At 34.2% G+C, this 14,809-nt stretch overlaps 1 protein-coding gene across 1 annotated transcript in view; it reads right to left on the bottom strand.

Annotated features, from left to right (window-relative positions):
- Positions 1-14,809, bottom strand: part of Mct1 (Monocarboxylate transporter 1) — a 102,147-nt gene that overhangs the window by 11,887 nt on the left and 75,451 nt on the right. Inside the window, exon 4 of the mRNA XM_076413593.1 lies at positions 13,135-13,804. Coding sequence (XP_076269708.1) covers positions 13,135-13,804 — 670 coding nt within the window. The remainder of the gene's footprint in view (positions 1-13,134; positions 13,805-14,809) is intronic.

Below are 14,809 nucleotides of genomic sequence, written 5' to 3'. Positions count from 1 at the left end.
CTCGAGGAAGCCGTACTCAAGCTAACTCGCGATATTCAGTCTGCTCACGAATCTTCCACAGTCAAAATTTCATCACAACCCCAGCCGTGGAAAAACAATCTTCCCGCTTCTCTTAAACGTGAAATTCGCATCAAAAACGGTTTATGCAGATTAGCTCGATTCACCCTTGATGCTGCAGACAAAAGGGAGGCGAACAGAGCATGCAAGAGGGTAAGGGCGGCCGTCTCGACTTGGCGAGCAATGAAATGGAACTCATTTCTCGCGGACCAAAGGCTGGATGGCCCCCCTTCCTTCTGGCGTGTCTCCAAATGCCTCGTGGGGAAGACTCACAATGTCATCCCTCCCCTGAAGTCAGCGGTTACAGGAAATTTTGCAGTCACTGACCAAGAAAAAGTCGAGCTCCTTGCAGAGACCTATGAAGCTCAAATGAAATGCCTCCCACCCGCACAGAACACTAAAACTAAAGACATTGACACTGTCATCAACGAATCCAACTCCGTCAAAAGACCAGTAACCCCCGCCTTTCTTCTCAACCATTTTGTATCTCCAAAGTCTCTACAGACTATGATCGGCAAACTTCAAACCAAAAAATCTCCAGGTTTCGATGGAATATCGATTACCCAGTTAAAAAAGCTCCCGCATAAGCAACTCGCAGAACTGGCAAACATTATTAACTCCATCATGAGACTGCAACACTTCCCGGCGTCTTGGAAACACGCACATATAGCGGTTATACCCAAGAAAGGAGCAAAATCATCTCCATCTGATTACAGGCCTATCAGCCTTCTCAGCGCCATTTCGAAGCTTGCCGAGAGGGCAATACTCTACGCTCTCAACTCTTTCACAAAGGAAAACAACATCATTCCAGATGAACAATTCGGCTTTCGCGCTCACCACTCATCCGTCCATCAAGCTTCCCGTCTGGCTGCACACATCCATCATGCTCTTGACCAACGTAAAAAGCTTGGAGCAGTTCTTCTGGACCTAACCAAAGCCCTCGACAAGGTCTGGCACGACGGATTGTTCGCAAAGTGCGTGCGGCTAGGCCTCCCAGAAGACCTAACCGCTCTCATCAAGTCCTATCTCTCGGACAGATCTTTCCAGGTCAAGATCAGGGCATCACTTTTCAGTCGTAAACAAATCGATGCTGGCGTACCTCAAGGTTCCCCGCTGGCCCCAGCCTTATTTAATCTCTTTATTTCAGATATGCCGAGAAAAGAGCATATTGACGTCGCCTTTTACGCTGACGACACTGCTTTCTTCACGGCCGCCAGGTTCGAAGTTACAATTCATGAGCGTTTACAGAAGCAGCTCGATCATGCGGTCAAGTGGTTCAAATTCTGGAGGTTGCAAATCAACCCCCTGAAAACCCAGGCCATCATTTTCCACAAGAAGCGTTACGCACTGCGCGTCTCGCAACTTAAGATCGACACCGCAATAATTCCATGGCTGGATAACGTCACGTACCTAGGTCTTCACTTCGACCGGCGGTTCGGTTGGCATTCCCAAATCCAGAAAGCAATCCAAAAAGGTTCGGGGATAGCAAACCTGCTATCTCCTCTGATCTGCCCTTCTAGCAGGCTTCCCATCTCCATCAAATGCTTATATTACAAGATGTTAATTCGGTCCGTACTCCTCTACGGATCTAATGTCTACTTCAAGTTTGTTACACCCAACCAGGTCAAACGGCTTCAAGTTTTCCAAAATAAGCTCCTCAGGAGAATATTAAACGCTCCATGGTTTGTCAGAAATAATCAAATCCATAGGGAAACTGACACTCCAGAAATCAAGCACTTCATATCTCAATCATTCCACAAACAACAACTCAGCTCAAGTTCTTCTGAAAACGCGCTTGTTCGCGAGCTGGTCGACATGCTGGGAGCTTAGCACCGCGTCACCGCTAAGCTCTCCCCCTTTTCCAGGCTGAAACGACCTCATCCGTCGCTACAGTCATAACTTTTGCCCCCATACAACAGTACCCAGTTGTGTGTTAACTCAGGTTCGCGAATCAATAGAATCGCCGGGCTCTCGTGCCCAATAACGGCTGCCCGATCAGCGGGTGCCATATCCCCAAATTTAATGCAGTAGCAGTAGTGATCCACAGGGGTCAACTGTGAGGCGGTTTCGGTTTAGTGTATTGGTAAGCCCAGAGGCAGTCCCACATAACCCGGTCCAACTTGTCACTCCAGGGCAAGTCTCCGCGACCAGGTATGCGTCATGCATTCCACCGCCTGGTTTTTAGGCCAGAACAAAAAAAAAAAAAAAAAAAAAAAACAATCTTCACATTAAAGGTTAAGCTAAAAATGAAACTATTTCAATTTTAAAATATTTATAATAAAAGTCTTTGTTTTACTGTAATGGTTTTATATTTAATTTGTAATTATTTGAAGGAGGTTTCATAAAATAGAAGGGATTTGGATTTGGTAAGTATTCAGTTTTAAGTTTAGGGGCTCCTGTTATATAACATTAGACATTTCTATAACTAAATGTATGTCAAAATACCGTTGTAATGTAGTATTGTTTCCTATTAGCTATAATTTCGTCCAAGTGCATACAAGATTAATTCCGAAAATTTGAAAAAATTGAAAACAATAAAACACCATTAGTTAGTTAAGTTAGTTAAAATCATTGCAAAAGGCCCTTGGGTGCTCAGAAAAGTTATAGATAAGCACATTTTATTGAAATAATTGAGATAATATTGATTTTAAGACGAAAATGAGTCTAAAGAAAGCGTAATGTTTCTCAATATGCGATATATCATAAAGAAATACTCAAAATTAATTGACAATTTTATATATACTATACACAATTCATATAAATGATGGAAACATCACGAGATACACAGCCATATAATAATAACTCTTCAAAAGCCGAATGAAAAGCTCTGAACAATCCATATATTTTTGAGTCATGGTGCTTTTTAAGTCCCAGTACAGGGAAAAGAACAGCCGTTAATCAAAAAAATTGTTACATATTGTCAACAATCCTAATGAATCTGCTAAATTCCTTTGAAATGAATCATCATAATGTACAGTAATAAAATGCAAATACTTAAATAAAGCATCGCATGATAAATCCATACATGATACTAGTCTGTTGTATACTATTGGACTAATAATTATTATATACATTATTTACTTTAATAATTTAAGGATTTATATAGTAGGGATCTTTAAGCTTGGTTGGGAAATTATGTTTTATTTTCTATATCATTTTGATGTACCGCCATTTGCTACTTTTAATATCGTACATAGTACATATAGTACATAAAATAACTTCTAATAAAATAAAATGCCAGAAAAATTAATTACTTTTTAGACAACTCACTACAACAAATTTTGTAGGGTTTTAATAGTGAGTTAACTCACATGAATGGACTATATGAATACATGGACTAGAGACTGGAAAAGACAGCTTAATAGCTCTAAATCTATCCATGTTAACTTTGTATTGTGGCTAAATCACAAAAGCCTAACTATATCACTTGACGGATTCCCAATTCCTCAAACAGAATCAGCTAAATACCTCGGTATCCACTTTGATGATTGGCTAAATTGAAAACATCATGTTAGACAAAAAGCAGAGCAAAAAGACTAGACTTGAAAAGTAAGCAACTGTACTAATTAGTCGGAAGATACTCTGAACTTGACCTAAAGTCAAAGAGGTTGGTTTATCAGTCAATCATAAAGCCAATTTGTAAAACGTCAAAACAGCTAGTAATCCAACGGTGCCAAAACGAACTTCTACGATTACAAGTGCTTATCGCTATGTAATTTTAGGCATGCTATCTTGATGAAGACATTAATTGTGATGAAAACTATACCTAGGTGTTAATTAGATGTATGTAAGAAAATCTTATGTTGCCAAATTAATTTCTGAGTAAAAAAAAAATGTTATTTTTTTTTGATAATGAATGAAAATCAATAATTATTACTTAATTATTACTGTTAATTAGTGCTTTACATCCCCTAGGTCTTTTAAGCTTCAAGCAACCGCTGCCGTTACAAATGGTCACGCGCTTGCTTGAAGGCTAAGAAGATAATTAACAAATAAAATATATAAGCAAAAACTGTAATAAGAAAATGAGTTTATGGAAAAGGGTCAACAATTCGGCGAAAAAGCAATTACAGAATCAGCATAAAAATGAAATACTGGTTTTAGTGCCATTTTATTACTCTATTTATTAACAATAAGTGACTCGGAGCTTGGATTAACAAATATTTCAAGAACAGCAAACAAAATATGTTAAGCAATTATTTTTCCTTTGCTTCTGCAGATATTTTGAACTGTTAATGATTCTAGTTTAAAAAATAGCTGTGAAATTATCTTAAAGGAACAGATATCGCTATTGGAATAGAAGTTTTTTGTTTCCTTTTATTATACTGGTTCTCCTTAGTAAGAAAAAACATTTATTTTAGTTTTTGTTATATAAATAATATGCAGAAAATCACTTTAAATCGTATGTTTACATCTGTAGTTTTCCAAAAATGAACACCACCAAGACAAGCAGTTTGAATGTCGATCCAAACATTAGTCAATCCTTCAAGTCCAAGAGGTTAGCAGGCAAAGTAAACTTCAGTTTTCATGAAGAACCTCATAGGAATAACATGGTCTAATTTTTAAGGTACTAAGGTTTGGTATACCTAGTGATCTTGAAAATATGATGAAGGTATCTATATATACAATGTGGGTTCTTTACCACGGCCCCAATTCTAATAGATACAATTTTACTTACATAAAACACATTAATTGCTAATAATAATGTATGTGTTTAAACTCAAAAAAATATCTGCATACATATATCAGCTATCGGATCAGACGGGACAACATCCCCAACGAATTGCTGAAGCTTAGAGAAGTCAAGTCAGCCGAACAACTTTCTGTTTTCTACAACCAGATACTGAAAGGAACAGTAATAGTAAAGAGATGGAAAACGACAAAAACGGTCAACAGTCGACGCAGTGTTTGTGGTCACGCAAGTTATGGAGGAGGTAATAGAATACAAGCTAGCATACATTCTGTTAACTAGACTTAACAAAAGCATTTGACAGAGTTCATCTAACAGACCGTTTACAACTGTATTAGTTCGTTAACTAATGCGGAAAGAAATATACCCAATAATAATAGGAACCATTAAACAATTAAACACTGGGAACACTATTACAATCAATACAGCAACAATGATAACCGACGAAAAAGAGGCGTAAGTAAGTAAGGCGTAATGCAGGGCGATAATACATTAGTCCATTACTTTTTAACATTATAATGGACAGGATAATAGAGCAAGTGTCTAAAGAACACCACGTATATAGGATCGGACTACACCACCTCCAAATCAGATGTTATGCTGAAGGTGCAGCTTTATTCGCAGATACAGAAAACACTTTAGAGTGGTTACTACAGGCTTTTAAGAAAGATGCTGAAAGTGTCAACATGAAAATATAGACTTTCAAAACAAAAATCATGGTAATTTCCAGAGAACCGCGCAGATACAAACCGCAACTAAGCAACAAATTAATAGAACAAGTATCCGAATACAGCTACCTCGGAACAGCCATATCACCTTAATTACACAAATCAGCTAGACGCAGTCAGCGGGTGCCTTAAGAACAACCATTTGGTCAAATAAATAGATGCCAACGGTAACGAATGTAATAATTTATAAGGTATGTGTAAGGCTAGTTATGATATACACAGCTGAAGCATGCGCTGATACAGCTGAAACAAAAATAATGTCATATTCTAGTATTAAGTATTAAGATTATTAAGGATCATGAGAAATACATTAAGAGACCTAAGAAGGAACAGAGATATTCGCAAGGAACACAACACGGAAGACGTGGTCAGATAGATTCGGACACGAAGAAGATTCTGGAACGAACACATGTCTAGAATGGAAGATAACAGAGCGAGAGATGGCCAATTATTAGTCAGATGACCACCAGAATGATCCTTAAAGAAGTGAGAGGACTGTTGGTCATCAGCGTCACAAGTAGAAGAAAATATTTAGATAAAATATGGGTTAAAAAACCCCTAGACTTATATATATTAGACTTATAGATATTTTTTATTATTGTGTATAATTTTAATAAAGAAGTTTGTTATGACGTCCTTTTTATATCAGTTACGGTAATGATGACTTGTTTAAATATAACATTGATACAAATGTACACTGTTCCACCATATGAAAGTTTAAATACACTGCATTCTCTTAGACAGGATCCTGCTCTAGTTTAGAGATAACATTTAAGAGAATTTCTTATGAGCATAAGTATAAGAAGACTTGTTCTATGTATTTTAGACCGAATTATTATGGACCTAAATGGGCAGGGTACTGCTTAATCAAGATGCAATTCCTAATTGTAATTTAAATAGTAAGTATTTGATTATGATCGGTGTACATAATTGAACTGCATTTGGGCATTCAATTATGTACGTTTGTATTTATGTTTGTATGCATGTTATGTAAGTTTATTTTAATAATATATAAAAAAATATTTAATTAATGTGGTGGGTTTAGTTTTACTTAACTGGTTTTACTAACTTTAAATGTACATGGAGTCTGCATATATTCCTACAAGATTTGAATGCCAGTGAGATAGAAGAAAATGCTTCTAACTGAAAAAAATGACCCTAAACATTCACTGCTATTTACTACTAAACGAACATACTCTCAAAATTCAAGGAAAAATATAAATTAAATTCAAACCTTCAATAGGTGCCAATCAAATTCCATCGTGGTACGGTTACAAAAGGAAATATTGTACAATATTGTATACAGTTACAATATTGTATAAAAAGTTTCTTGTATATCAAAATCGTTTGATGTGTTAAGGGTATTAGGGGATTCACTGGGGTTAAGGATAAGTGATAAGTGATTTAATTGAACAATGTACTTTTATTAAGTTTTTACAGCCCGATATGAGAGTGTTGTGGCAGACAGAAGTATTAGACACTTGAAACAATTTACATGTTCTCAGTGAAGTCATGTAAAGAGGTCTAAGCAGAGATCTAACTTAAGAATTCATAGAACAATTTAATGTGTTATAGCGTGTCTAAACAGATATTTTGTAAAGTAGTTGATGAATTATTAGTTTCTCGTGTTTATATTTCGAAATTTAAATTTTATTTACCCAAATGTTACAGGGTCGTTCGATAAATCGCGGAGACAGTTTTTCGTTCAACAGTGCTGCTAAAAATTAAATCAAAATCTAACATTCATCAAGTATATAATTTAAACTATTTATTGTGTTGTAGTTACTATCAACGATGGTAGATTTTGGTAGCTCTGTCAAATAGATTTGCATCTGTATTTTCAAATTATTATGATAACATTTTTCAGTAGGTTTGTAATCGATCCAATTTTGATTTCTCTTAGTAAATATAGGATTTCAATAATACTGTTCCCACAGATTCCAATTGGCGATTGCGCTATAATTAGGTACTCTTTAGAGTTACTATCTGCACAATTTTTTCTAACTAATTTTCTTGCCAAGTGTTATACTGATAGTATTTTTACGTAAAGTTCTTTAATATTCTGCCATATTTCATGGTTAATGTTTCTGGAATACTCAGTCACTTCAATTATATAAAAGTTTTAGTATTTTTTTAAAATTATTATTTCAGTTACAGTTACCGTCGATGAATCATTTCTGGGTAAATGAAGTTATTTGCTTTGAAACATCCCAGAAAATTTTTTTCTTTCTTTTCTGTTGGTTAAAACCAGTTTTTTAACACTTAAATATAAAAACAATATCCAAAAAAATAGAAACGTGCTAAAAAGTTGAAACATTGGAATGCGGAAATGGTAGTTCAGAAACGATAAGTGACGTTAATATTTCGTAATGATTTGATTGGTTTGGACGAATTTTTAATTTTTGGTCTTTTACTTCTAGTAAAATCTTAATAATCACTCTTGAAATTTAAAAATAAGTCGTTAGAGCGTTCAGCTTCTACATGGAGGTCACGGGTTCAATTCCCGACGGGGGCAACCACTTTTTGTTGTTCTAGTTTTTTTAGAATATTTGTTAAATGACCTAGACTAGACCTGAAGCGTTACTTATTTTCAATCATTTGAAACAATACAAAAATAATAATATAATTTTGTGACATATACACAAAATTAAATTACGAACTAAACAAATCTAATTTGTAGTACGGCACCGACTTCAAAATGATCATTTGGTAGTAGCTAAAATAAAATTGTAAATAGATAAATAGGTTTAGGTAGGTATTAAGCTAAATTGTTTGTATATAATAGAATATAAAATAAGTGTAGTAGAAACGTTAAATAAGGTTTTTGTTTATTTTCATTTACATTTTATAACGACTATTAACATCTAAGTTTGATTATTTTTTAATTTTTAGTGAGTTTCTTATTAAATTTTTTGTCAATTCTCAAGTCAATTAAAATTTTGTTAAATATACTTTATTTAGAATATGTCTATCATATATTATTATAAATCAATATTTCCATGATTTTTTATTACAGTTATCATTATTGCGAAGTTGTGTAAAGACTCGTCATGTGAAAATGCGCTTAGGGAAAAGTTGTATAATAGCTCGAGGATTACACTGCTTCAAGAGATCACTTATTACTGCACGATGTTCGGAATATAAACAATAGTAATCTTATCAAAACACACATTTAAAATTAAACATCACATCATAATGAACGTAAAATATAATGAAGGGGGTTAAATTTCCGGAAGTTGTCGAGTAATGTTTTATATCGATTACTCTCGAGCGGTATGAATAAATTATGGCAAAGGTACCCAGACACAGGCAACACCTTAAGCTCCACCACCAACCGTAAACGATGGAGTTGGAAAATTTAATACGGAACTCAATCATAACACCGACTGTTTCGAATTTGAAATGAGAAAATACAGAACGGAGAGTTGGATAATTTATACACTTTACTTTTTGTATTTCTGAATGGGACTTGGAAACGCCAAGATGAACTTTGTGTTAATAATTTAAAGGAATTTGACCTGCGAACGTTTAACATTTTTAATTAGCAAGTGCAAGTCAGCAATATATTTATTGATATGTTACAAATATAATTTGTTTGACCTTTCATTAGATAACTCGACTGTTCAGATACGATTTTTAAGCGTGTTAGATAAATTTATAAAACAGAAGAAAAACGTTTGACATTAATGTTATCTTTAACCTTAAAAATGCATAATGATGTTTAAAAAGTGGCAATCTCTGAAGGTTTGTCAATTATAATTAAATGGGTAACATTTGTTGTGCACGTTTGTGATATATTTAATCTTTTGAAACAAAACATGATTTGTCATATACTATCATGCAAAGGTTTGGAAACCAACTGGTAATTGACAATATTTTCCCTTCTTTGTTCTGCATTATAGTAATCTGTTTCTTCCATCTCCCATCCCTCTACATGAATCTGTTGATGAGACTGGACATGTTGTACTATTAAACGGGAATGACGAGCTGTTGACCAATTCATACTAAGGAGTTTGTTATTGAGTTATTTTCGGTTAGTCCAGATGTTTTTCTGTCATAGTTAACTGTAGTTAACCTATGATCCAAGAAAAGGGGTAAGTATTTTGCATGACATTTCGTTTTCATTGGCATTTTTATGGCACAAGAAGAGTGGGTTGCTCTCGTTATATAATTTTACCGAGGCACATGTTTGTCTTCCCAGAGTGTAAGAAATACGAATGGACTTGGTTTGGTTTGCTTTTATTCTGCATAGATTAACTGATTCTCGATTTTATTCAGATGGCACTGGATAATGAATGAGAAGACGGCAGTGTTGTCAGTGTAGGTCGTCATTGCTAATTACTTACGGTTCCAGTACGCTGTCCTGTGGGACACCCGAGTGTGTTTAGTACGAAGCAGAATATTCATTATTACACTTAATCATGAAGCTTCTTCGATTGATGTAGGATAAGAGTATATGGAAATATGAATCTCGAAGCGTCTTTTTTATTTTGTATGCCACTCCATTATGTCAGACTTTCTTAAAGGCTTGATTTATGTCCAAAAAGGTAGTAGAGAAGTATAGTGCATTTTTCCTGGCATGTTTAGAGTGCGATGTACTTATTCGATTGTTCGTGTGACAAAAAAAAAACAAAAAAAATTGAAAATCAGACATTTTTTTATTATTATTTAATTAATACATTGTTACTAGTTGTTTCCGTCTGGCCTACAATTTGTCTTTATGATAACAAATCTAGGTATATAACTAAGAGGACCCATCGGCCCTATCTCAGTCTCTGGTGAAATAATGTTTATACATGTCACTTCTGAATTGTTTAATATATGCACCTTACTACACAACATTACACAATATCAGATGGTTTGATTCTTTTGAGTCTGTGTCCTGTTCTGGTGGTATCCAAAAGTTGTAATATTTCAATATTCGTATGAGAATGGAGTCTTTCCTCATGCCCCCTTGCAATTCTCTTGATTTCTTGACTGATATTGGTATCTGAAGGTATCGATATAGGTAATCAGTCCTTTAGTATTTGGGTGCATCCATAATACCTCTCAGGACTTTGTTCTGAAAATTTTCTATTTTATTTATGTTACTATTTGCAGAACATCCCCATAATTGAATTCCGTATGTCCATATAGGTTTCAATATTTGCTTATATAATAGCAATTTATTATGTACTGATATTTGTGATTTTCTTCCAATTAGCCAGTACATTTTCCTATATTTCAAATCCAGTTCTTTTCTTTTCTTATTTATATGTTCCTTCCAGCGAAGTTTTGCATCAATATTCATGCCGAGATATTTAGCGTTGTTGCTATATGGAATGATGGTATTTTTAATGTTATTGGTGCTTGTACGGTATATTTATAGGTGAACTGCACATGTACAGATTTACTTTCATTAATTCTTATTTTCCAAGCTTGTGTCCAATTATTTATTCCTGTTGGGTCACTTGCCTGTTGTAATTTTCGTGAGGCTATTGTCTCCGATAGCTATAATCGCAGTATCATCAACACATATAGCCAACGTAATATTTTCCATTTGTGGTATATCACAAGTGTAGAGTAGATAAAGCATTGGTCTGAGTACACTTCCTTGTGGTATACCTGCTTTAGCTTCTTTTATTTTAGAATAAGCTTGTTTTTGTTTGGCTCTAAACATTCTGGTTGTAATGTATGATATTAATAGTTCGATGTGTTGTTTTGGTAATATTTTCTGTAGTTTATGAACAAGGCCTTCATGCCATACCATATAGACTTGTGCTACATCTAAAAATATAGCTGATCATACTTTTCTACTTTCGTAGGCTTTTTCAATAACATCTGTTATTCTGTGGGCCTGGTCAATTGTTGAATGCTTGTTAATAAACCCAAACTGGTGTGTTGGTATTAGGTATTTTCTGTCTGTAAACGGTTTTTTCTTTTCAACAGAAAATCAGACATAAAAATAAGTTATGTTTTATTAATCTCAAACATTTAGTTAAAGTAAAAGTAGTTAAAGTGTAGTTAAAGCTAGTTAAATATCTATGTTTGGGGTAGAAATTACAAAAATTTAATAAATTTGTGATTTTATTTTGGTCTCGTCAAAATGGCCATATAGCACTCATATAGCCTTTTCTTCAAAATGAATAAAAAAGTAAAACCTCCCGCATATGCGATTTAATCGGCACTAATTCGATATTTTCAACGCATTGAAAAAATTATCATTGTCAATACTTCGACGAAATAACATATATTGAAAACTGTTAAAAAGTTTCAACAGGAAGTTGTTTCCAAAATTTACCTGATGTGATTTAACACACCATCTGTTCTCAATAATTTAAAATTTACTTGTAGGCCTGATACATATTTAGAGATTATGTTATTTACAAAGAACTTTAACCTTAAGATTAACTAAAAACTTGAGGATTAACTTAATTCTTTTGCAGGACAGTACATTGTGAATCTCTGATATCAAGTTTTAATAAGACAACAGAAGAGGTCTATATATTATAACATATATATCAAGATAACAGAAGTCTTGATCTGGCCCTTCGAGCACGAAAAGCAAGTGAAAGCCATCATATATTTTAGGTATAAGTTTATGTTACGATGATAATATCAAATGTTTTAAAGAAATAGAAAAATGCACAGTTTTCGATGACATATATTAGGTGCTTGTAAATAATTAACTATTAATAATTTACCTTGACTTACAAACCAATAGTTTTCATATTGCTATAAATAAAAAAGTTTCTATTTAGTATTATTAATTTACTCAGTATGTACAGAGGCTGTCAAAGCTTCATTTTCAACCTTCATTATATATTATGCTAATATGCACCTAAAATTCAGATACCAAAGCCCGTCAAAAATTCTAGAATCTGCTGGTGATACTGCTCTGTTATCGTCGACAATTCCGATGTCGACTTAATCCTTACTTAATGTACGATTTAAAAAGAGTGATTTTGATTTTGTTTTGAGGACAAAAAATGGTCTGGTGGGCCAAAAAGTTCGAAGACAATGAATTTTGTGTTTTCAGATACTTAGATGCGATGGGATGAAAGCGACGAAAATGGGTACCTCATGAATTGGTTAAAACGTTTCCTATGCAATATTGTAACTAGCGATGAAAATTGGATCTACTACGATCATTTCAAATGCAACAAATCGTGAGTTAATGTTTGATGTATATATAGTGGAAGCAAGGTATAGGTGTAGTATTCTCCGATTGTATTATTGTAAATAGATCTTGAATAGCGAGTAACAGGCGCAAAATTATCCTTTTGCATGATAAAGCTTGATCACGTATTGCAGCTTGAATGTTGCATACTCATCAGACATGACATCTTCTGATTACCATTGATTGATCGTTCATTTTGATACAGAATGACTTAGATGTGCGCAAACTCAAATAGCTTTTTTCGGCAAAAGGTTGATCATGTTTCCAGAAAGATGGGAAAAAGTTATAAATGATCAGTAAAAAATGATAGTGAAGAAATGATCAGAATACATGCAAGTGCTAAAATTTTTATTGTTCGGCATTATTATATTCATATTTTAATAACTTTAATTAATATATTTTGTATTGTTAAGGAATAATATATTATTAGTGATCTATATTTGCTTTAGTATAAAATGTTAATAAAAGTCAATCCATCAAGTTCCCTGATTAATATTTACCTGTCATGATGAATCTCTGATTGGGTAAGCATGGGTTGACTCAGAGCCAGTCTGGATACGTCACTGTACTTAGTCTTGCCAGGTAGATTGCCGTTGGGTTCGTGTTTGAAGCTCTTCGGCAGGGTAAAATGAGCGAAGCTGTGTGGTCTGTGCATCTTGTTGTTGCCGTTTATGTGAAGGATGGGTTGCGGGATCAACTCGTAATCCGATATGTGGATGTCGACTTTGGCATCGCAGCGTTTCGGTACCGTTATCTTCTCCTTCTTGGAGCTGTTGTTGTTGCTCTCGTTCTCCAACGGCCGGAACAGTGCCCCGAAGATGATGCACTCCAACACGATGCCGCCGATTATCAAGATACTGCCCCGCCAGCCGTATTCGGCCAACAGCCTCGAGATGATCGGGGCGAATACGAAGGTACCAAATCCGGAACCGCACACGGCTATCCCCGTAGCTAACGAGCGTTTCTTCTCAAAGTACATGGTGACGCTCACGATGGCTGGTAGGTAGATGAGGCCGAATCCAAAACCAGCCCCGATACCTATGGTGATGCAGAGCGTTATCACATTCTGGGCCCAGAATGATACAACCATGCAAACCGAGGCTAGAATAGCCCCCGCGATGGTTACTGCTCTGCAACCCCATTTATTAACCAGCGAACTTGATATGGGACCTAAAATAAAAATACTAGTTATTATTATTATTAATTTAATCAACACATTTTATATTCATATTTATTTGATTAAATTATTTGAAGTAAAATTTATTCAAATAAAATTGAAATTTTTATTGTTTCCTTTGGTTGATGACATACTAAATATACTGTTCATTTAAAAGTCAAAATATAGGTGATCAGAGGCCGATTTAATATATTATAATATCATAGAAAAGTAATACAACTTTCATCAAAACCCTAGAATCGATTATTATATGTGAGGACGTAAACTTGTCAGTCAATGTTAAAATTTTAATTGAAATTCATAGTGATTGACTTGAATGTTTCTAAAAATATTAATTTTGGCTACGCACAACTTTTGGGATGCTCAACATATATATTTACATTGTTTAGCCAAAGTGATTTCCACTCTTAAGAATTATGAATTGCTTTATATCTCATTTCATATATATCTAGATGATATTTTTCAAAAAAAAAATTATTAACAAATATGTTGACAGTTCAGATTATTTAAAAAAAATTAATTACGTTTTACATTAGATATGCTTAGTAAAATACATTAATTTACTACTACTGCTCTGTTGTACTTGCATTAATACACAAGTAAGGCGAGTACGGGATAGAACAGTATGTTTTTCCCAAATTAAAAAAAAAAAAAACTAAAGAAGTTTGTGTGATTTGGTACACTTCAATCTTCTGATTTCCATCGTATTGTCTAGTAGCTGTATTGCTACAACGTTCCTCTGATTTAGCAACTTTATTTAATGCTTTAGGGCGAAATCTTGGATGACTTCGTGTACCTATTTGATTCCGAGGTCATCGTGCAGCTAAGCATTGGTAATTAATAGTGGAAATTTTGTTTTCGATGCGTTGGATTACTAGTTTGTTTGATGTTTTAGTGCATCCCCATATTTGCACCCCATAGGCTTAAAATGACTTTATGATTGATTGATAAACCAATCCCTTTGATTTTATGTCAAGTAGAGAGTATCTTACGAATAA

Source organism: Rhynchophorus ferrugineus, unplaced genomic scaffold, assembly GCF_030347505.1.
Source record: "Rhynchophorus ferrugineus isolate W39M unplaced genomic scaffold, kcgeb_rfMv2 rfM9, whole genome shotgun sequence".
Classification (NCBI taxonomy): Eukaryota; Metazoa; Arthropoda; class Insecta; order Coleoptera; family Curculionidae; genus Rhynchophorus; species Rhynchophorus ferrugineus.
The sequence above is the reverse complement of the archived record's forward strand: the minus strand, read 5'-3'. Positions and strand labels throughout refer to the sequence as shown.